The following is a 21,619-nucleotide window of genomic DNA, read 5'->3' on the forward strand; positions in this document are numbered from 1 at the left end:
GAAGAAACAACATCATTTTTCATTTAACAGCTTCTGAATTTCCATTATTTTCATCAAACCAGCCTTGATATTTGTAAATGTTCTGTCCAGATGAGTAAATGTGGAGCTGTACGCCAAATCTCCAAAAGGTGATCACTTCTTTTCTGCTCCAGGGTTGCCAACCTGTGTTGGCTCAGTTTGCCCTTCAAGTTAGCGAAACACTGTTTATGTTTGGAGAAGTGTTCTAATCTGTTGACTTTAGATTTCCTGGTAGTCATCTTGACTTGGGGCCACTGCTTTTGTTGAATGCGAATATTTATCTTGGAGAAGATAACTCTGTGATCAGTCCAACACTCTGCACCACCCATTGCCCTCATCACTGTCACATCCTATCTGTCTCTTTTCCTTACAATCACATAGTCTATTAAATGCCAATGTTTGCTACAAGGGTGCATCCATGAAGTTTTTATTGTGTTTAGGTAAATGGAAGACAGTGTGGGTGATGAGAAGGTCATGACATGCACAAGTTTTCAGTAGTAAGTGACCATTGTTGTGGTTGTACCCAGCTCCATTCCTACCAAGGACTCCCTGCCATGTCTGATAGTCTATATCTTCTCTGGCATTAAAGTCACCCAGATTTATAAGTTTGTCCTGTTTGGGCATATTGACGATGAGGATCTCCAGGTCTTCATAAAATTTTTCATTGATGATGAGGATCTCCAGGTCTTCATAAAAGTTTTCTTTGACCTTATCAGGGTTTTTCATAGTGGAAGAACAGTCACTGGTGATGATGGCATGGTGCTTTCTACGCAAATAATCCAGAAAGGGCAAGAATCAAAAGATGTGATTGAACAGACAGCTCACTAACCAATATAGATTTTAAGAAGAAAGGTATAGCTGCCTGGTGGGCAGATGTGCTCTATTCAAAACCCCAGAGCCATTGGGGGCTCAGGCTTAGAGAGAGTCTTTAGACAAAGGGTTTACTTACTGGTGATCCTAATTCCAAGGCAGAGCAATGGGGCCAAGGAACATAGACCCATAACAAAGGCAGTGCTCTAAATATTACCCAGGAAAATCTACCTACTCCCCAAGGAACAGAGCCTGACCGCTCTCAGAACCAGGAATTCTGAAGCATAACCAGCTTGCCAGGACAATTTTCATAGTGGGTACTGATGAGAACTGGGTAAGGTTAAGTCTTAAGTACGTCAGCGTCAGCGTTGAATAACAGAGGCTGGGCCTAAGAGAGTAGGGCCCTAGATTCTACTGGCTATTCAGATATTTACTTAGTAAGAACAGTGGGTACAAAACCATCCCCCCCAAAAAGATAGTCTGTGAACTATACCAGTTCTGAACTAGCTTGCTCTTTTAGAGAAGATTCTCAGGGACATGACAGAGTGTACATCAGTTAAATACCTTTGGTTGGTTAATTGCCTTCTCCCTAGTAAAACTGTCAGGGCTAGAGTATAGTTTGTTAGTTACTTTAACTGGTGTGTGTGTGTGTGTGTGTGTGTGTGTGTGTGTGTGTGTGTGTGTGTGTGTGTGTTAACTGAGTGAAGCAATCACACACACACACACACACACACACACACACACACACACACACACCCCTTCCTTTCATTTTTCATCAGCTATACCATTCTTCTTAAAATCTATATTGGTTAGTGAGCTGTCTGTTTAATCACATCCATCTCTCTGGATTCACAACTTGTTTTGTCATTCCCTAGTCCTTGAGAATCTACCACATTTCTAGTTCTTTGCTACCAAAAAAAAAAATGCTGTATAAATATTTTATTAAACACAGTAATTTTCTTTTGATTCTTGCCCTTTCTGGATTATTTGCATAGAAAGGGGATCTCTGAATCAAAGCATATGGACATTTTAACCATTTTCTTTGCTTAATTCCAACTTGATTTCCAAAAGTGCTGGACAAGTTCACAGATCCACCAAAAACGCAATAATATGCCCATTGATCCCAAAATCCTCATCTTGGACCCATCTTGTGTTTTTGCCAGTCTACTGAGAGTTAAGGCAAAACCTCAAAGTTCTCTTGATTTTCATTTCTCTAGTTATCAGTGATTAGACTGGTATTTCCTTCATGGGTATTTCATTTGGATGTGCATCTAGAGAATTTTTTTAAGATGAATATTTATCAAATATTCATTCAAAAATGTCATACTCATTAAACCAAAAAAAGGGAAACTCAACTCATTTAATTTGAAGTAACTAAACTTTACTTTAAAAATGAGCCTCAAAATACCATGTTTTCATTGTAATGATGAAAGAGTATCCACAAAGATCAAATCTGTTTTCATGAATGAATAAAACATTTGAGGCTTACTAGGCACAAAGTACTGTGCTTTGATCTTTATCTGTAATTCAAAGTGATCAAAACAGATTAAGGTTTCTTTGTCTTCTTGTCCTAAAGAAAAAAAAAAAGATTTCTTTTGGTTGTATAGATTTAAGTTTCTTAATCCTATCACTGTAATTAGCTGATGAAGGTGATTTTTATTCACATCCAAAAACAGAGTCAAGGTTACTCTTTATATTAGTTACTTTAAAAAAACAAACAAACTTTGACTTCATTTTTTCCAAGGAATTCTAGTTGAACTTTTACCTAAGACGTTTTTCTTTGAGGCTTGGCTTGAAAATGTTTTGAAACCATTCTCTTCTTCCAAGTGTGATTTTGAACATCCCTGTCACCATAGCTTTTTATGGTGGGATTTTTACGTTTGTTTGTTCCAGGCTTGTGTCCTAATTTAGGACTTTATCTTAGGGTCAGACTCTGTGCACTTCTGAAGGTAGTGCCTATGCCTTACTTGGTCCAGTTTTATACTTTCTTGGGCCTGATGCTTTCTCTGAGGACTGAGTCCCATATTCTTCAAAGATCTCAGTGGCAGGTCAGGCTAAAGATCTCTAAGTTTTCAGTGGTTAAACCTGTCTGATCTAGAACAAAGTTTGATCCTTACCCTTCTGCTCTGAACTTTAGAAGCCTCCCAGGTTTGGGTCTGAGTAACAGCACTGTGGGCTTGCCCCTGGTTAGAAAATTGTAGGCTCCCCTTTGGTGTGAACTCCCTGCTATGGTTATTCAGTTGAAGGCTTCAGACCATGTGAGGGGCTAAGCTGCTACAAGATCAGAGTGGAACTTGGCTTTCCTGCTTCCTTCCACTCGTCTTTCTTTGCTAGTCTTTCCCTATGGATATTTTCACATCAGAGCATAAAGTTTTTCAAATAAGAGGGCCTGCTCTGTTCTCTCTAAAATTACCAGTGCTCTCCTAATCATCAAATCCAGTAGCCTTTTCTCTGTCCTCATTCTCCTTGGCCTCTCTGCAGCCTTTAACACTGTTGATTACTCTCTCCACCTTGATAATTTCTTCTCTATAGGTTTTCAGGTACACCCACCTCCCCCGTTCTCCTCCTCCTTCTCTTGAAGTGCCTTCTCTGTCTTCTTTGCTGGATCCTCCTTCAGATCACTTCCTCCCACCATCAGTATCCCTCCGATACAGCCAAGACTGTCCTGGGCCCTCTTCTTTCCTCCTCTCTCTTGGTGACCTCAACAGTTCCCATGGATTTAATGATCATTTTTATGTTGAAGATTCTCAAATCTCTTTTTTGCCTCAGTCTCTTTGTTGACCCGCAATCTAACACCTCTGCCTTTCAGACATCTCCACCTGGATGTCTAGCAGTCATCTTAAACTCAATATGTCCAAAACAGAACTTATTATGTTTCCTTCTAAACCACTCCCTCCTCTTTCTGTTACTGTGGAGGGCAACACCATCCTTCCACTCCCTCTGGCTCCCAACCATCCTGGACACTTTACTGTCTCTCACCACCACCCCCATTCAATATGGTATCAAGGTCTGTGGATTTCATCTTTGCATCATCTCTCTGACACTGCCCCCTCCTGGTGCAGGCCCTCCTCATCTTTCTGGCTGTTCCCCATGCAGGGAATGCTCTCCTTCCTCTGCTCTGACCCTGGCTTCCTTCAAGTCCCAACTTCTACAGGGAGGAATTCCTTTAATCCAGTGCTTTCCCTCTTGAAATTATTTCCTATTTATCCTACTTATTTATTTATTCTGTTTATTATCCACTGCTGTGTGTGTGTGTGTGTGTGTGTGTGTGTGTGTATGTGTGTGTTGTTTCCCCTTTTAGACTACAAGCTCCTTGAGGGCTCTTTTTGTATGCCCAGGGCTTAGCACAGTGCTGAGCACATAGTAGATGAACCTACTTTATGAATTAGGAACCTCTTGATTCAGTTAGAAATAAACTCTGCTTAGCTTATGAAACAAGATAACCATGTTCTGCCTTGGAAATGTTAAGTAGGTTAAGAAATTTCAGCCTTAAGCCTATCAGGCATCTGGGTTGTCCAGGGATGGAAACCGCTCCTTTACAAGTGAGCCACAGGCCTGTGAGGTGATCCCTTCTGGGGAAGAAGAGAATTTTTCTTTCCTACTCCTCTTCATCTGCCCATCTGCCATATTGACCATGGCCTTAGAGAGACTGAGCCAGTATCAGAGAGTGTATCCAGCTGGGATCAGAGAGAATGGGTCACTGGTGGACAAGATGTCCTGCTGACAAGAGAATGATGATCCAAGGAGGTGGAAAGACATTCATTAATCCATTAATGACCCCTCGCAGCCTAGAAGAATGCCTGGTATGGACTGCAGAAGGCCATAAGCTACCAGGAGTTGAGTTATTGTATTACCACACTACGTGTGTGCCTCATTACCATTGTCTTCTAAGTGTCTTCATGTGACCATGACCCAGGATTTGGGGAGAAATGTTTGTACCTATTGCTCTTATAACTGTCGTGTGGTTTTTCTTTGTTCTCAAACAGGACCATGACATCAGGGAGATGATGACATGACTTGTAGTTGACTTTGGTTTGAATGAGAGAGGGCTGTGCAAGGTCATCAGTCTCATTTTTTCCTCCACAGCCATCTAGGTCCAGTGACCAGCAGATATTCATCAGGAGGATTGGAGATGGCCCAGGATGCAATGGGAGACCCTGGGAGGCTAAGGTCTTTTCAGGTTCTCATTTTGAGTGAGATAAGCCCATTTCAGTGAATAAGCCTCTTTAAGTAGTTATGCAAGGGATGGTCCCTTTAATTAAAAAAAAAATCAAACTGGGAGGGGAAGATCCTCAAGGTTCCTGTCAAGAAAGAAACAGCATTTAGTATTTACCTTCACTCTGTGCTAGGAGGGCAGGAACCTATTGTCCAATCTATCAACTCCAAAGTGAATTGGGCTTAAGGCTTGGTCTTTGAGAAAGAAATCTAGCCATAAACCCAAAGGAAAAAAGGCAGCTTTTGGCCATCGTACATTTAGTAAATGCCTTTCCTAAAAACGAATCAAGTCAAGAACTGTTAACTGGGGCATCTTGAGTGACAGTACTAGAATCCATCCCCTCAGGGTTACCTCTAGAACTCCGGCAGTTTTATCTGCCACCCTGTACCTAGCCACCAACACGAGGAGTTAGGGAAGTAATCCCAAAGGTAGCGCTACAACAAATGGGAAATGTTCTGGGCCTCCTCACTTCGCTCCTCTGCAGAGGTGCTAGGTTCAAGGCTGGGGATGCTTCATATATTTGAGGACTTTTTCACCATATTGACTGACCTGGCTTTGCTGATTTCTTCCTCTTCCTACATTTTCTTTGTGATAGAAGAGGATCCTTTGAGAGTTGGGAGGAGGAAGATACTGACAGAAATTTGGATAATATAAAAACAAAAGCTATCAATACAAATTTATTTTTAAAAAGAAAATATTCGGGGCCACTTCTCTTTGCAGGTGTCAATTTACAAAAGCTTTCATCCTCTGTCATTGAGGCAAGTAAGGGGAGCTAGAGGCCACAATGAACAGTGCTGGAATACCCGAGTTGTATGAAGTGTACAGTGTGACTCTCCAGCTCAACAAACTCCACTGGCTCCCTGATAAATACAAGTTTTATTGCATGCTTGTCTTTTTCCTTTTACTTTTTTGGAAAAGCCATCAAGGTTAAGGAACTTGCCCACAATCACTGAGCTAGTAAGTATCTGAACCCAGCTTTGAATGCAGGTTCTCCTGACTTCAGAGGCTGGTGCTTGTGATGTTTAAAAAGGTTCAAGAGACAGAGTTTCTGGCTAATTTAACCATTTTATTATTAAGGCCAGCAGGTTATTACTGAAAGGATAGTTATTTGGCCTCTAAGACCAAAAAATCTCTCATGGTAGGGGGGCGGAGGGGTCATAGTTCATAGACCCTCTCAATACTTGCTCAATGAGCGATGGCAATCCTGGACTGGTTAACACAAAGATAGGTGGGGGCTATTAAAATGAAGGTCTTGGGGTACATGACTTAGGTCATTCAACTCTTAGTCAAAGAGACATCAATTTCCATATTACCTGTCTCAGTAACAGGAAGAATCAATCTTTCCCCAGGCCAGCCTGAGCCAACATAACGAACAGAAATTAGCCCACACTTAGAATTTCTTTTACTGTCAGATTAGATCTTGGCCTGGGTAAATCTCTAAGTGACATTTGACCATCTCTAAGTGGTTAGTTTCCAGATGAGAAAGTAGAAACGAGGAAAAACCTTTGTCCTAATGTAATAATTAGTTATGAAATAGAAGAGAAATACTCATTTCTCACATGCTCTATCCACTGCACCACCCTTCCTGCACTCCAGTCTTTCTTCACAGACCGACTTCCCATCATCTCTCCCTTCATCCATTCTTCCTTCATTTCATCTAGCCAAACTGGCCTGTTGGCTATTCATCATCATTATCCTCGGCATCATCAAACAATAGCTCAAATTTATTCATACAGCTCTTTAAGGTTAGCAAAGCACGTTACAAATATCTCATTTGATCTTCCCAACAACCCTGGGAAATAGGTGCTGTTACTACTCCCATTTAACAGGTAATGAAACTGAGGCAGACAAAGGCAAAATGACTCACCTAGCTAGCGAGGGCCAGGCCTGGAGGTCTAACCACTGACCTACCTCCCTGCCTTCGCCCATGCATCCTCCACTTCTTAAAACCCTCAGCTCTTTCCAAGGTTCAGTCAAATGTCTCCCCCGACAACAGACCTTTCTAATCGGTAACACTCCCTCCCCAGCCCTTACAGGTCTCTATTTCCTCATCCAGGTCCACTTTTTTCCTCGCCTCAAGGGCAAGGGACTATTTCATTGTCTCCACTTTCCCTGCCTCAACGCTCAACCTGGTACACGTGGGTACTTAATAAGGACTTCCTTAGGTGAGTTCAGTGAAGGGTCGCATTGAAGATGGGCTGTAGGTCCTTGGATGTTCCCATGCCGCAGGGCTGAGGTTGGCCTGCGGGTGTGCCAGGTGAATTTACTGTGACTCTGAGCAGACTGGGATGAGTTTGGGAATCTGCTTCAGATGACATTGGGGCTGATGGGGAGGTGGGCGTGAAGGTTGGCATTTAGAATGGTCTGACAGACTTGAGACTGGGGTGTTGTTGAAGAGTCTGGCCTGGGCTCAGGGGAGATTGGCTGCCAAGGACCTGTGACTAGGCTGAGATCAAGTTACATTCAAGGCTGTGGTTGGGGTTGAGCTTAGCTTATGGATCAGCTAGAGCTGAGCCTGGGTTTAGCCTGTGGAATGGAGTAATGCTGAAGTTGACCTCAGCCCATGGAATGAAATAAAACTGGGGCTAGGTTTAGCCTGTGGAATGGGGTATGATTGAAGTTGGCCTTAATTTATGGAACAGGTTAAGACTGAGTATGATCTTAACCTATGGTATGGGGTCAGGATTGGATTGACAGACTATGGAATGAGGTAAGGTTGGGGTTGACCCCAGCCTATGGAATGGAGGGAGGTTGGGGGTTCCCTACCCTCCACAAGAGTATCAGGTCGGGGTTGGCCTTTGCCTGTGGATGGGCTGTGGCTGGTGGTGGGATGGGGGCCTGAGTTCACATCAAGGAGGAGAATACAGGGAGAAGATGGGCAAAGATTAGCTCAGGATGACGATGAAGCGGGACCAGGTGACAATGAGCAGATGGTAGGTGAGGCTGGTCCCCCTTATTCCAGACACCATGATGCCAGCTTTGCCCCTCAGTCTTCTTCGAGGGTCTGCCAATCTGTCCAGCCCCCACAAGTAAGAGCTGCTCCCTCAACGCCCCAGATCGCTGGGAGCAGAGGGTGCCTGCTGAGGCTCAGGCCCTTGGGAGCCCCTCCCAGAATTCTTGTCCTCCCTGGCCACCTCACCTGGCCGGGCCCCTGTGCGGGGTCCAATGGCTAGGCCAAACAGCGCGGCCACATCCAGCATTGCATTCTCAATGTGCTGCCCAAACCTCCGGGAATCCTGCAGAGACAGAAGATGGGTAAGAGAGGGCCCAGAAACCCAGATCTCCGAGGAGATATTGAGGTTCCCCAAAGGAGGGAGTATGAGGGGCCCTGGACACCAGTGGTCCAAAGGGGGACCCAGGATGGGACCTTAGATCCCTGGGTCCCTGAGAAGGCAAGGACAGAGGCCTTGGTCACCAGGGTACTTCAGGGATGGGCTCAGGATTCCTACCATGTAACGTCACAGTGGTAGTGAATTCAAATCCTAACACTGCCACTCCCTACTTGTGTGACCTCAGGTAGGCCTCCTTGACCTCTCTGGGCCTCAGGGTCCTCATCTGCAGAATAATTGGGCTGGATGACACCCAGGTCCCTGAAAGCTCCAAATCTAGGCTCCTGTGACCTCCAGGGGCTCCTCGATGAGGGAAGTGAGGATAGGGAAGGGGGTGGAGCCAGGAGGCCTGGATACCTCCTAACCCCTGCAAGGTCAGGAAAGGACAAGGGCTCTAACCGTGTCAGGGCTGGAGACCCTGCAGGAGATGTGGAAGGTGACCGCGCTCTCGCCCATGAAGGTGTAGGACACACCGTAGCCATCATCATCTGCCTGATGCCAGTGGAGGAGAGAAGTCCCCAGTGCCATGGTCCTCACCCCCCCCCCCCCACCTGGCCACTCCACCCTGGAGCCCCACCGCAGCCCCAGCCCTGCCCCCCTCTGGCACCCTGGGCATCCCCCACCCCAGGCCCCACTCACAGGCCCAAAGCCGCCCCCGCAGCAAACATAATGTGGGTGACCGACGGGATCCAGCAGTTGTGGCCGCTGCGTTGGGCTCTGGCTGGTGGAGAGCTTCCATCGCTCAGCTCGAACCTGGACAGGGGGCGTGGGAGGAGGGCGTGGGCCAGGAGACCTTAAAGCTTTCCCCATTCCCCAAAGCTGCCTCCGTCTTCCCTGGGGCAGGGGTTGCTGACCTGAGTCAAGAATGGGGACGGGAGACGGAGAAACTGAGACAGGAGGTAGAGGCAAAAGAGGTGCCGATCGACGCCCTGGCCCATCAGGGCCGCTCGACGCAGCGCCCAGTGCTTCTCTGCTGCAACTCGGAAGAGGGCCAGGCGCCGGGCATCCTGCAAGGGAGGTCAGCCAGAGGTCACCATCCCCCAGGGCTCCGGGCTAACGTCGGAGCACAGGCACAGGGGTCCGCCTACCGTCAGCCTCGGGTCCTCCATGGCTCTGACAAAGGCACAGGCTTCCACTGTGCACGGCCGCACAGTCTCTGTACGGCCCTCGTGAAACAATCTCGTCATGCACGCCTCATAGGTCAGACAGAAGCCACCTTGGTCCTGATGGGCCAGACACAAGGGGCGGTGTTGGGCCAGGCACAGACACCCAGCCCATCTACACCCTCCTGGTCTACACTGCCTGCCTCTCCAGCTAGATCAATATATTTGTTGATTCCGGCCAGCCATGTGTCCCTTCCTATGGCCCCCACCACACACTAGCCTACATTTTGACATCCACAGCATACTTGCGGATGCATAAGACAGTCCCCTCCATCTCCTTCTCCGAGGGGTACTGACCCGAAATCTGGCCAGCTGCAGGGCCAGCTGCACAAAGCTGCTTCCCAGGGTATGGCAGCGCCGGGTAAATCCTCTCCCAAAGTGGGTGAATGGGAGGATATGGCACTCGGTGTCTCTTGCCAAGGCCTGGGCCTCCCGCAGAGCCAGGGGGATGGAGGCGGTCACCTGCCCAGGGTAGGGACCACTGTGAGGGGGCCAAGGCCAGGCCAGAGATGCAAACCCACAAAGACAAGACCCTGGGGACTCTCACCTCCTCAGGCACTGTCCACAGGAGACGCTCAGGTGGTCCTACTGTGGAGCTGGGGGACCCTCTGCAATGCCCATCAGCCGCATAGCCAAGTTCAAAGCACTCAGTAGCCAATACAGCCTGGGGGGAAGAGAGAAGCTCATTAGGCCCTCACCTTAGGCCATGGTCCCCTAGGATCCCTGACCCCACACCCCTGGGCTTCCCTCAGGGACTGGCCCCTGCAGAGGCTGGCCTCTGAGAGGCTTCTCTGGGCACATCTCTGGCGGGGGAGACATCCATCTCCAGGAAGCCTCTCAGGGGTCTCAGAGGGGTCTTGGGTACAGCGGTCATGCCTCCCACATGTGCGAAGGGACAGGGTTGTCAGCCCAGGAGTGTTCCACGTTCAGCCCCATGCGTCCACTGGCAAAGACCACGAGATTCAGAGACTTGTCCAACCACCTGTGGGGGCAACAGCAGGAGTTGCCTGGCAGAGTGGTCTCTGCTGAGACTGGGAGGAGGAGGGGGAGGAGGCCCTGGGGCATCTGGGATGAGCTCTGCAGCCTGAGATGGGGACAAGGAACCAAACCTGGGGGGTGGGGGGTGAGGGGAAAGGGAAGGGGCCCAGGCATGGACAGGGCTTGGGATATAGGGCTCACCTGCTGTAGCCACTTCCCACCAACAAGGACCGTGCCAGCTCATCTAGCAGTGCCTCAGGGGATGCATTCGAGGGTCCTGGGGTCTCCTCTAGACACACGAAGAAGGCAGCACCTTCCACCACCTCCAGGGTGGCCTGTGTGCTCCTGTCCCCCGCCTGCAAGGAGGCCCGAGCCTGAGCCCACAGGGCCCTGTCAGGGCCAGGGCTGGGGTCAGGGCAGGGCCGAACACCCTGAACCCTGCGGCCTTCAGCCCTCTAGGAAGCCCACTGACCTGGGGGCCGCCGTCAGGGCAGCCAAGTGCTCCTCTGAGGGCTGGGCTGGGGCTGGGTCATCCAGAATGTGCTGAAGCTTCTGCTCCAGCACCCGGGGGCTCAGCAGACGGCCCCCCTGCCCTCCATGTGTCCCCAGGCGGAAGAAGCGGCCCCGGTGCATGACAGCCACATAGCGGCTGGCGCTATCACTGACGTGATACAGCTGGTCTGAGGAGAAGGTCAATGGCGCCCAGGCTCAGGTGCCAAAATGGGGGTTCCAAATGATTATGAAAATCAGCGATTATGCAGGGTCTTTTATGGGTCACAAATGGTTTTACAGGCATCCTCTCATGATCTGTGGGAGGCCCTGGCTATGTCTCATCACTGACGGTACAGAAGAGGAGGTCAAGGCCCCTAGAAAGCAGCCTGTATTTGGCCCTGCCTAGTACCAGCAGCCACTTCATAAAAGCTCATAACTGTCCCATGCAGGATTTGAATTCAGGTCTTCCTGACTCCAAATCCAGTGCTCTGGGGGGGAGGGAGGGGTGTTCTGAGGTCACTAGAACCTCTTGTGTGGAGGAAAGGGTCAGAGGTCCCAGCATTTCTCACCTCTGGAGACCCCAGGGATCCGAGTGGTGTTAAACATGTGGCGGTACTGAGCCGAGCACAGCGGGCGCATCCCCAGCAGTGTTGCCTGGACCAGGGAAGGCAGGAAACTGCATGAACCAGGGCTGGGAGAGGCACTGACCCAGCTCCCGAGGTACCCTTGCTCTGGGTCAGGTCCCCTCCAGCCTCTTACAGGCTCAATCTCCCCACGGCCAAGCTGCTCCCGGAATCTCATCATGGCATACACGGCATTCCCAGCTCTAGCAGCCTGCAGAGGAGTGGGGGCCATGGACAGAAAGTCCTGTGGGAAGGACGGGACAGGTTACAGCAGGCACACCTGGGCACCGGCCGACCCAGAGGCCTGGGATGCCCTGCTGTCTTTTCTGCATCCTAGCCCTTCCCTTTGTGCAGAAGGCCAATCCCAGGCCCCTGCCCCCACTCGCTGCCAGGGCCTCCCTCCCTCCAAGGTGACTGCTGTCTATACTGCCTAGAACTGCAGACTCAAGCTGCTTCAACCTTGCCTTCTCTGTCAGAATGGCAGGACCCGAGCCCTTTGTACCCCAGAAGCAGGCGTGCAGGAACCTCTTAAAAGACGCTTGAAAGCAGAACCTGGGCTTGGCCACGGATGCCAAGTAGAGGGGGCTCACCAGAATATAGAAGTTGCTGTTGCCCAGCAGAGGGCTTCGGGACTGTAGGTAGATGTACTGTCCCCACCAGTCACTCACCTGGGGAAGGTAGAGCTGGCTCAGAGAATGGCCAAGCCCATCACCCCATGTTGGTATACGCTGGGCTGTGGAGACAGGGCACTCACGTAGTTGGCTGCCCACCAGGCTTTGAGGCCCAGAAGAGCTTGTAGCCGGGAGGCCTCTGTGTGTAGGAACGTCTGGGCCTGGCTGCTCAGGGCCCGGAAATCCTCATCCGACAGCAGCGGTCGCACAGACTCCAAGTACTGGAGACACATAGTATGTATCTGGCCATGGCCATCTGCCTCTGAGGCTCCAAGATTCTAAGCCTTCAGGTCTCTGATTTCCTGGGTCCCCAAGCCTTTGACTCACTGGGTTCCCAAGACCCAATACCCTAGGGTCCCTGTAACTGACTTCCTGGGTCCCTATACCCCTGACTCTCAGGGTCTTCAAGTTCCTACAGTCCCGGGACCCTATAACTCTGACTCCCTGGGTCCCCAAGTCACCACTTTCCTGGGTCCCCATAACTCTGACACCTTGGGTTCCCATATCCCTAACTCCTACAATCCCTGATTCTTGGGTATCAGAGATGGCTCCCATCTCTGCTATGCCCACCTTGGCCACAGTGTCCGCTGTAGAGGGCAGTGGGAGGCAGGGCAGGGAGCGTTGGTATGTGTAGAGCGTCGGGCGACGGCCGGAAAAGATTCTGACCAGGGCCTGGAGGCAGGAAGCACTGGGCCCTGACCCAGATCCTTTCCCCGTTCTTTCTGGTCCCCCACCCCTCCAAGACAAAGCAGACACACTGACAGACAGAGACCAACAGGGTTCACAAGGACTGGAAAGCTGGGCCCCAAAGCTCCTCATACCAGCCAGGAGCGTGTGGGAAAGGACAGGGTCCCACGAGGCTCACTCAGCCAGCCCTGGTAGCGCAGAAGGAGCCGCAGTACCACATGCAGGGTCAGCAGCAGGGCCATCCAGAGGCTCCCAGCGAAGATGGTGGCTGCCAGAGCCCCTTGGAAGCCTGGGAGCCAGCGCGCACCCCTGAGGAGAGGGGACCAGGCTGGGGCTCAGCCCCTGGGCCAGGAGACTCAAATGGCCAGGACTCTGAACTTAGGAGTGTGCACACCCCCACCCCCACCCCACCCCTACACCCCTGGCTGGGCCTTGTCCTAAACTACCAAGGGGCAGGTGGGTGCTTAGAGATCCACCAGATAGAGAAACTGGGGTAGGCAGGAGTGAAGCCTGGGCCTGGCTGGCCCTGCACCCTGGGGAGCCTCACCAGTCAGGCAGGCTGGCTTTGATCCAATCCACCAGCCCCAAAGAGGGGTCCAGCTGCATGAACCGGGAGCCCTGGATGGCAGCCAGGAGGAAGAGGCCGCTGGCCGGGCCAGCGGGGCAGGCTCCGGATAAGATGTCATCCTGCCAGGACAGATGCCACGGGCTGACTCCTACATGCAGCCGATGGATGGGCTTGGAGGTCTCCGAACTGGGTTTGGGTGGGGGGAAGCTGGAAGTGACTTGGGGGTTGCAGAGGTGGGGTCAGTGACCCCGGAATGGGGCCTTAGGGACCAGCAAGAAGGGTCTCAGGACCAGGGCCAGGGGGATGGGCTCAGATCCCGAACACTGGATCGGGGACCCCAGGGCGACTCGGGGCTCCCCAAAGGCACCGAAAGACCACTAAAGTTCCCAGCAGTCAGCCCTGTAAGAAGGGCTTGCATGGGCACGAGGATGCTGGGCATGCTCTCGAGCTGGGCATGCTCTCGAGCTGGACCGAGCAGGTGATTGGGGGGCAGGCAAGGGAGCTGGCAGAGCCCCCGACCTTACCCTGCACTGGGCCAGGCTCCGCCTCCAGGAGCGCAGCCCTGCGCTGCCGACCTCCTTCAAGGCTGGATTCCACCACCTCCGCCCGGGAGTCCCCTGGCCCAGGTCTAGGCGGAAGGTCGCTGCTTGGCGGGCCTCGGCCATGGCACCCTGGGACCCAGGGAGGGGGACCACGAGTTGGCCCTCACCCCCCACCCCACCCTTCCTCCGACCCGGGAGCACCTCAGCCCCCAGGAATTTTGACTACAACTCCCATGAGGCTGTGGGGACCACGGAAGGGGCCGCGCATGGACGGGCCACCGCAGGGCCTGCCGGGAGATGTAGTTCGGGGCCTGCGGGCGGGTACTGGATCTGTACCCCAAGTGCCCTCGCCCCACCACCCTCCAGCTCCAGGAATGGGACAGGGGCAGCCCCGGACCCCACCCCACGCAGGTGCCAGTCCACGCTGTTTGGCAGCTTCAGGAAACCAAGGGGCAGTTAGGAGGGGGCTTAGAGAACCGGTCCAGAAGTCCAGGCTTGTCCACCGCGCATGCTCCAGAGCCTGAGCCGCTGAGAGCCGGGGGAGGAGGGGGTGGGGCGGGGATCCGAGTGATGGAGACCCCGATGTGCCGCCCCCCCGCGGCTTACTGATCCGGGACCCCAACCCCGGTCCTCAGGGTCCCCGGATGTCCGCCCCCAGCCACAGCCCACCTCAGGGAGCTGTCCTGCGATGCCTGCCCCCAGAGCCCGGGCCTCCCTTCTCCAGCTCCTGCGCCCTTCCCAAAGGCTGTGGCCTCGCTACTCACTGTGCTTGGAGATCTCCGACGGGCAGGGAGCCCCCCTCCCCCTGCAGACGCGATCGCGGGCTCCCCCTGCCCCTCTTCCGTCTGCGCCTGCGCTCGGTTGTCCCCTTCCCCCGCCCACGTCACGCACGGGGGGCGCGTCTTCCCCCAGCCCCCGTGGACTCCGCGCATGTGTGCGCTCCGTCCCTCAGGGTCCGACTGCCCCGGGCTGCGTGTTGGCAGAGACAGGGATGGCAGGGCTGACCCAGACACGCGGACTCAGGGTCCCACCGTCCAAGTCTGTGCCCGGCAGGAACCCCACCCCTCCTCATCCAGAGCTCTAGCTTTCCTCCCTAGAACAGACTCTGGCAGCTTGAGAGTGCAAAATCTCATGGGTCTGAGGTGGAGAAGAGTGAGGACGTCAGGATGCCCACTGCCTGCACTGTGCAGAGCTGAAGGCCTGGAGAGGCCTTCTAAGGGCACAAGAGTCACTCTCCCCCAAACACCTGCAGAGGAGGGAGGGTAGGCCACCTTGGCAGTGGGCACTAGAGAAAGGTGTAGCCAGGCCCCCTATTCGGGGTCCTGTGTGAATGTTGTCTCCCAAGGTGGTATTTGGGTATAGATACAAGGGTCATATTTACCTGCCCTTCCCCCACTTTAGATTTAGAAACTGAGGCCTGGAAAGTGGAAATAAATTGAACTGGGACCTCAAAGAACCTGGGGGGCTCCCAAAGTTCTGGCCTGCTAGTTTTATGGAGGGCAGCCAGATGGCATAGTAGAGCCCTGGCCAGGTTCAAATTCAGCCTCACATAGTAGCTGTGTGACCCTGAGTCAGTCGCTTCACTGTTTTCCCATTTCCTCATCTACAAAATGGGATGGAAAAGGAAATGGCAAACCATTCCAGTATCTTTGCCAAGAGAGTCTGAAACAGCTGAAAATACTCAACAGTATTTCTGGAGACACAACTCACAAGATAAGCCATTGTTGGGGGTGGACGGGGACTCTTGTGTAGACAAAGACCTGAGCCACATTTGGGGCAGGATAAGGTGAGTATAGATAAGCTCCCTTTTGGGGCAGGTAGGGAAGGGGGCACAAGGTTCCTGAAGCCCAGGCTCTCTACCAGAGGATGGCAGGATCTCCCTGGTTGGCTGGAACAAAGCCCAGGCAGGCACTGGTGGCCCAGGTGCGCCCATCCCACCCCTACTCCTGGCCACTTTTTCTGAGGACAGTGAGTCAAAGGGAGCAGGGTGGTTTAGAGGCCACTTCTGAGGAGGAAGGAAAAGGGGCTTTCAGAAAGTAGGAGAATCCCCAGGTGGAGCACGATCATAGGGAAAATGACCCAAGGGGAGGGAGGTTCTAAGGAGAGACACAAGGAGGGCCCAGAGATGTGGGAATCAGGGGTGCAGCGGAGTTGAAGACGTTGGCCTGCCCAGCCCAAGCTCTGCTCCCCACATCCCAGCTGACGATTTATTGTCATGGATGCAACCATATAAAAACATAAGTTATGAAAAACACAGTCACGATGTCGCCCCTGGGCCCCTCACTCACCCATGGGAGGGAGCTGGGGCTTGGGGGTGGAGGACAGAGGACAGGGGAAGGGGCTATAGGGGGCCCTCAAACCATCAAGCTGGCCCCCTCAGCCCCCAGGATGGCAGCTCCCTGGGGTGGGGTGGGCTGGCTGAGGCAGGAGGCCTGGAGCGGTTGGGCCGGCTGGGGCAAGGGCCCACGGGATCAGCCCACAGGGCCATCTCAGCGCATCCGGTAGTCAGTGGAACACGAGAGCTCACACAACTGGCCTTTGAAGTCCAGGTCGATGGTGAAGTCGAGGTCTCGCTGCAGGGGGAACGGTGAAGCGTGAGGAAGGACAGAGGGAGCTCCCAAGCACCTGCCCCTACCCCCCAGGGCCTCACACACTAGGGCCAAGAGGCCTGACCCCAGACAATGCTGACCATGCCCTCCTCTGAGGCAGTGTCAGCCCACACTAGGATCTAAAGCTGCCACTTGCTTACGTTGTTTTTGGCATTGGGCCGCATGCCAATGGTGCCAAAGATCTCCTCGCCTGTCTTCACTGTGAGGTAATCCTCCATGTAGAAGACAGTTTGCTTCCAGTGTGTGTAAGGGGACTCAGGACCTAAGCAAGAGGGAACCAAGTGGGAGGTCAGAGAGAGGTCACAGCAGCCCCACCAGAGGAAAGGGGTCCTGACTGTCCCCTCTGCCTCCCTCCCCCACAGCCTGGCCTAGCTTAGTCACCCAATCTAGAGGACACAGGCTTGTCCAACATGGCAAGCCTTCCAATCTTTTCAAAAGGATTCCCAAATTGTCCCAAGGAATCCAAATTCAATAGCTGGTCACAGAAGCCTCTCAAAAGTCACCACACCTGCCCAACAAACTTTCTCAGGTCACCAATGGGGATTCAGACATCACAGTGACCAGTGCCCAAGACCCAAGGGTGCAGCAGGCCAAGCCCTTGAGCTCATCAGCCTGTAACTGCGAAGCCCATCCAAGACCACCAAGCATCACCACTTAGGGGACCTTGAGTAAGCAGGGCCCTTCTTCAGCAACCCCCACCTTGGTGAGACCAGTCAGGCTATCCTAATGCCTTTTGGCTGCCTGCCTCTCTCCCCTGGGGAGGAGGGGTATCCCTGCCCCTGGCCCTGCCTCTGTCCGGGGCTCACTTGTGGAGAAGCCTGTGCGCTTATGGCAGCGGGTGAATTCAATGTTGAAGTAAGCCACCAGGGCATGGACGTAATCATTCCTCTTCACTTGCAGACAGAAGGGGGAGGTGAAGGTCAGGTCATCCACGCGCACTGTGTAGATGTCCACTTCCTGCCAAGGGACAGAACTTGTGGTCACAATGTCCCCCTTGTTCCACCCCTAGCTCCCAGCCTGAGAGGTTCCTCAGGGCACCTTGAGCTCCAGGGTCAGAGACAGATATTGGGTCTGTCCTGGAGCCTGATGGGCCAGGCCACATGGAGGGGGAGGGGCGCGCAGCAGGGAAGGACCTGGCTCTCCCACCTCAGCTCAACACCAACAACCCAGAGGCAGTCCCAGAGCACACCTTGATGAGGCAGGCATTGGTCACCAGCTGCTTGGGGTCAACCACATCCACGAGAGGCTCCTTGATGGCCACGTCCTTAATACAGGACATGTCAAAGCCATAGACATTTTCCCACCCTGAGAAATGGAACAAAAGGCATGCAGGCCTGAACCAGAGCAATCGCCTCTCTCCACACACGCCCTCCCCACTCCCATCCACCCAGACACACCCTCCCCAGACACCCTCCCACCCAAACACACTCACAGTGAATCTTGTAGTCTTTGTACTGCCGGTCTTCGATGGCGGTCACATACAGTGTTGCCCGGTCAGGGAAGATGAGCCCATCGGGGGCCTGCAGGGAAAGGGGTCCAGGAGATGAGAGAAGGAGCAGGGCCCGGTCCATGGGATGGGAGAAGGAAGCAGGGCTCAGGGCTTGGGGGGGGGGGGGGGAGGCGGATATCCAGGGGGCCTCACCAGCCACTTGTCTCGGGCATGAAGAACAGTGTTAAGCATGGATTCGTAGAAGAGGCAGTAACCCATCCACTCACTGATGATCACATCCACCTTATCCACAGGCAGCTCCACCTCCTCCACCTTCCCTTTGATGATGGTCACCACTGTGGGCAGGACAAGACCAGGCCTCAGCACCCTGGGACAGCCAGGCACCATAGCCCCCAACCCCTCCCCAGAAGCCCGACCACTTACCGTGGTCAAGTTTGTTGGCCTTGACAATCTTGACGGCATAGTCAGAGATGCTAGAGCACTCAATCTGGGGGAAGGAGCAGTGGCAGGGTCAGGGGCCACCTGGGCCTCATCCTCCTTCTTCTCCCCCCAATCCCAGCCCATCCCCTCCTCAACTCACCCCAATGACCTTCCGGGCCCCAGCCTTGGCTGCAAACATGCAGAGGATGCCGGTGCCGGAGCCGACATCCAGAACCACCTTGTCCTTGAACAAGTGCCGGTTATGGAACATAGAATTGCGGTAAGTGAGTGTCCGTACCTCGTCCTTGAGCATCTCCTGCAGGAGGAAAAAGAGGCTGGGATCCGGACTGGCCTGGACCTTCGTGGAGGGGCCTCACTGGGAGCCCCTACAGTGCCCGTGCCTGCCACGAGAGGGCAGCAGAGAGCAGGAGGCTCACACAGGGCCACAGACTACAGGCTGACCAGAGCATTGCCCATCCCCACTGAGCTTGTGCAGGGCCTGCCACATGGGGGAGCCCCCCCTCACCTCATGGATGCCAAAGTGGGCGTAAGAGTCGAAGTAATAATCCTTGGATGTCATATCCTCAGCGTTGGGCTTCTCACTGCTCTCGGGCTGTGCACAGGACACCTGGGTTGGGACAAGGGGGTCACTTTTTGGGGGAGAGGTGCCATGACCCCAGTATTTATTCTCTCCTAAAAAGTCCTCAAGGCCACCTCCATCCCCAGGGACTCTTTCCCTCTCCCATTCCTACCTCCCCATCTCCATTCCCCCCTCCCCACAATCCCTGCCTCAGTTTCCCCCCCAGAGGCCCCTTGATACCTCAGCGGCGCCTACTCTCCAATCTCTAGCTCAGCCCACAGCCGGGGGTTGGGGGGGAACATTGGTAACACTTGGGGTCTGGGGAATGGGAGAGTGATGCAGATTTGGGAAAGGGGGCTGCTGGAAGCAGAGTTAAGGAAGATTTTGCCTGGGCTTTAGAGGAAGAGACATAGTTCTACTTAAGAGAGTGAGCCTTCCCTAAGACCCTGTAACAGCAGGGTGATCAAAGATGTCCTAGCCAAACTGCTTCCTTTTAAAGGACAGGCTGGGTGCTGGCAAACCCAAGAGAAAGTCGTTTGTTCAAGGTCACCTCAGACCCATTTCCTACGATGTGAAAGTCAAGATGCCAGGTTAGGCTACAAGTCCAGGCCTTTATTTTACAGAGCGGAGCACAAGGCCCAGGGTCAGAGCGGGCTCCAGAGGCCGGAATTTGGAGGGGGAGGGAGAGGAAGGGAAGGCTGCCTCCTTATCATTCTTAGGGGACAATGGGATGGCAAGCCAAGGCCCGCCTAGGGGTACAATTCTGGAACTGTCAGCCAACAGAGGAAAATCCTCCTCAGGATTCTTTTGAGCCAAAAGATGGGATTAGAGCCAATCTTTCTACTGCCTCATTTTACGGTCCAGAAAGAGGAAGGGCCCGACCAGGATCAAGGAGAGGCAGGGGCCATATAGCAAGAATGTGCCTCCAAGACTGGAGTGCTTAAAGACCTTCTGGTCCACACCAGAGGGGAAACTGAGGCATGGAGAAAAGAGACTTTCCCCAAGGTCACAATGAAAGGGGGACCCAGGTCGGGGAGAGGAGGGGAGGCTCACAAAAGGATATTTACTTCTTCAAGTGGAGGCTGGAGGCTCATCCCATTAGCCAAGGTGGCCACAAAACTCTAGGAGAGAGTAACAGGGAGAGACGGTTAGCTCCCGGGGGCCAGGCTCAGGGGCTCTGGGGGACAGGTGGGGGGGGCAGGGGGAGAGGGGTCCCCCCCAGCCCCAGCTGCGGCTCTCTGGAGATAGCTTGGGCAAGAGCCCTTCAGCGATGCTGACTCCCTGGGGCCTTCCCTCTACCACCTCCAACCCCCCCAGCAGACGAACGCAGACAGCTGCGGGCAGCCACCCGCGGCCCCCTCCCTCCCTGTCACCCTGCCCGCCTGGGCAGCGCCTGCGCAGGCCCGGCCACCAGGAATAGCCCGTCCCGGGGGCCTTGACCTCGCGTGTCCCTGGGCTCCCCCAGGGCTGCCGGGCCCGGGGGCCCCGCCCGCTCCCCCCGCCGCCCCCTCCTCTGCTCCCCGCGCCGTGGGCCGAGGACCGCCCCCCGCCCCGATCCCTTTCCTGCGCTTGGAGATCTCCGTCCCCCGTCCCTCGGGACCCCCGGGGGTCCCGCCGCCACCCCCTCCTCCGGGAAGTCCGCCACTCCTTTGTTTTCCCGGGGGCCACACACGGAGGCCCCCAGGTCCGCCGACGGGGGCCACGTGGGGCTGAGGGAAGGAAGTGGCGCTCGGACCGGAAATGGTGCCCGGTCCCCCCGAGCCCCACGTGGTCCCCCCACCGCCCTCGAGCCCCCCGCCCTCTTGCGAGGCCTCCTCTGCACCGAATCCTCAACGTGCTTTGAGATCCCCTGCCCAGCAGCTGATGTTAGGGCTGTGGGCGGGGGTCCGCGGGGCTTCCATCCCCTCCCCTCCCGCCGCCGCCGCCGCCTCCACGCCGCCCTCCCAGATTGCCCCCGAGCAGCCCCCGACGCCGATCGCCGCCGCCTTGGAGGAAGCCCCCAGCTAGCGCTGCTGCCGCCGCCGCCGCCGCCGCCGCCGCCGCCTGGCCCTACTCACCTCCATGATGCAGTTCGTGGCCTCGGCTGCCGCCGCCATCTTCTCTCCCCCCGACTAGCCCCCCGCCCGCGGCTCCCCCGGGGCCGCCTTTTAGCGGGCGCACCGCCCCCTGCTCGCCGTCGGCACCTCCTCTCGCGCACTCTCATTGGACAACTGACAAGCCCATCTTTACGTTTAGCGTTGTCATTGGTTAGGGGTAACTTTAACCCCGCCCACTCGTCGCCTTCCCGGCGGACCCCGCGCAACCAGGGCCATCCATCCCACCGTGGCCCCGCCTCACCGCGTCGATGCGCTCATTGGTGGGCCCGCGGCACTGCGCATGCCTTCCCCGGCGCAGTTCCCAGGAGCCTTTCTGATTGGCGTGAAGCGGTCAAAGGCGGTGGGGTGGGAGCGCTCCGGGAAACCG

At 54.2% G+C, this 21,619-nt stretch overlaps 2 protein-coding genes across 5 annotated transcripts; both read right to left on the reverse strand.

Annotated features, from left to right (window-relative positions):
* Positions 1–6,747: 6,747 nt before the first annotated feature.
* CPT1C (carnitine palmitoyltransferase 1C) lies at positions 6,748–16,192 on the reverse strand. 4 transcript variants are annotated; one of them, XM_072607282.1, is made up of 19 exons: positions 14,862–16,192; positions 14,080–14,226; positions 13,535–13,674; positions 13,122–13,296; positions 12,871–12,972; positions 12,384–12,521; positions 12,220–12,297; positions 11,766–11,873; positions 11,576–11,660; positions 10,987–11,194; positions 10,716–10,904; positions 10,413–10,518; positions 10,084–10,200; positions 9,834–9,998; positions 9,462–9,596; positions 9,228–9,380; positions 9,013–9,126; positions 8,773–8,865; positions 6,748–8,280 (listed from the first exon to the last, which is right to left on the reverse strand). In XM_072607282.1, exons 1-19 carry the CDS (start codon positions 15,027–15,029, stop codon positions 8,089–8,091), a joined length of 2,613 nt encoding a protein of 870 aa, XP_072463383.1. In that variant the 5' UTR covers positions 15,030–16,192; the 3' UTR covers positions 6,748–8,088. The 4 variants fall into 4 exon arrangements, with proteins under 4 accessions (XP_072463383.1, XP_072463385.1, XP_072463384.1 ...); XM_072607284.1 differs by having other exon boundaries at positions 14,500–14,944; XM_072607283.1 differs by lacking the exon at positions 9,834–9,998.
* Positions 16,193–16,290: 98 nt separating this feature from the next.
* Positions 16,291–21,374, reverse strand: PRMT1 (protein arginine methyltransferase 1). Its single transcript, XM_072607292.1, is given in 12 exon segments — positions 16,291–16,670; positions 16,847–16,968; positions 17,513–17,663; positions 17,896–18,011; positions 18,139–18,226; positions 18,349–18,491; positions 18,580–18,643; positions 18,737–18,892; positions 19,103–19,204; positions 20,224–20,277; positions 21,214–21,266; positions 21,269–21,374. Coding segments are annotated over 12 exon segments (1,224 nt in total). The 5' UTR covers positions 21,360–21,374; the 3' UTR covers positions 16,291–16,586.
* Between the last annotated feature and the right edge of the window lie 245 nt (positions 21,375–21,619).

Source organism: Notamacropus eugenii, chromosome 5 (genome assembly GCF_028372415.1).
Source record: "Notamacropus eugenii isolate mMacEug1 chromosome 5, mMacEug1.pri_v2, whole genome shotgun sequence".
Taxonomy (NCBI): Eukaryota; Metazoa; Chordata; class Mammalia; order Diprotodontia; family Macropodidae; genus Notamacropus; species Notamacropus eugenii.

Coding starts and splice junctions, on each gene's coding strand:
- CPT1C (XM_072607282.1), bottom strand. CDS start 15,029: ATGCGCGGAGTCCACGGGGGCTGGGGGAAGACGCGCCCCCCGTGCGTG. Junction 11,661..11,765: donor GCCGTGGGGAGATTGAGCCT/GTAAGAGGCTGG, acceptor TCCCTGGTCCAG/GCAACACTGCTGGGGATGCG. Junction 10,905..10,986: donor GCCCTGACGGCGGCCCCCAG/GTCAGTGGGCTT, acceptor TGGCCCTGACAG/GGCCCTGTGGGCTCAGGCTC.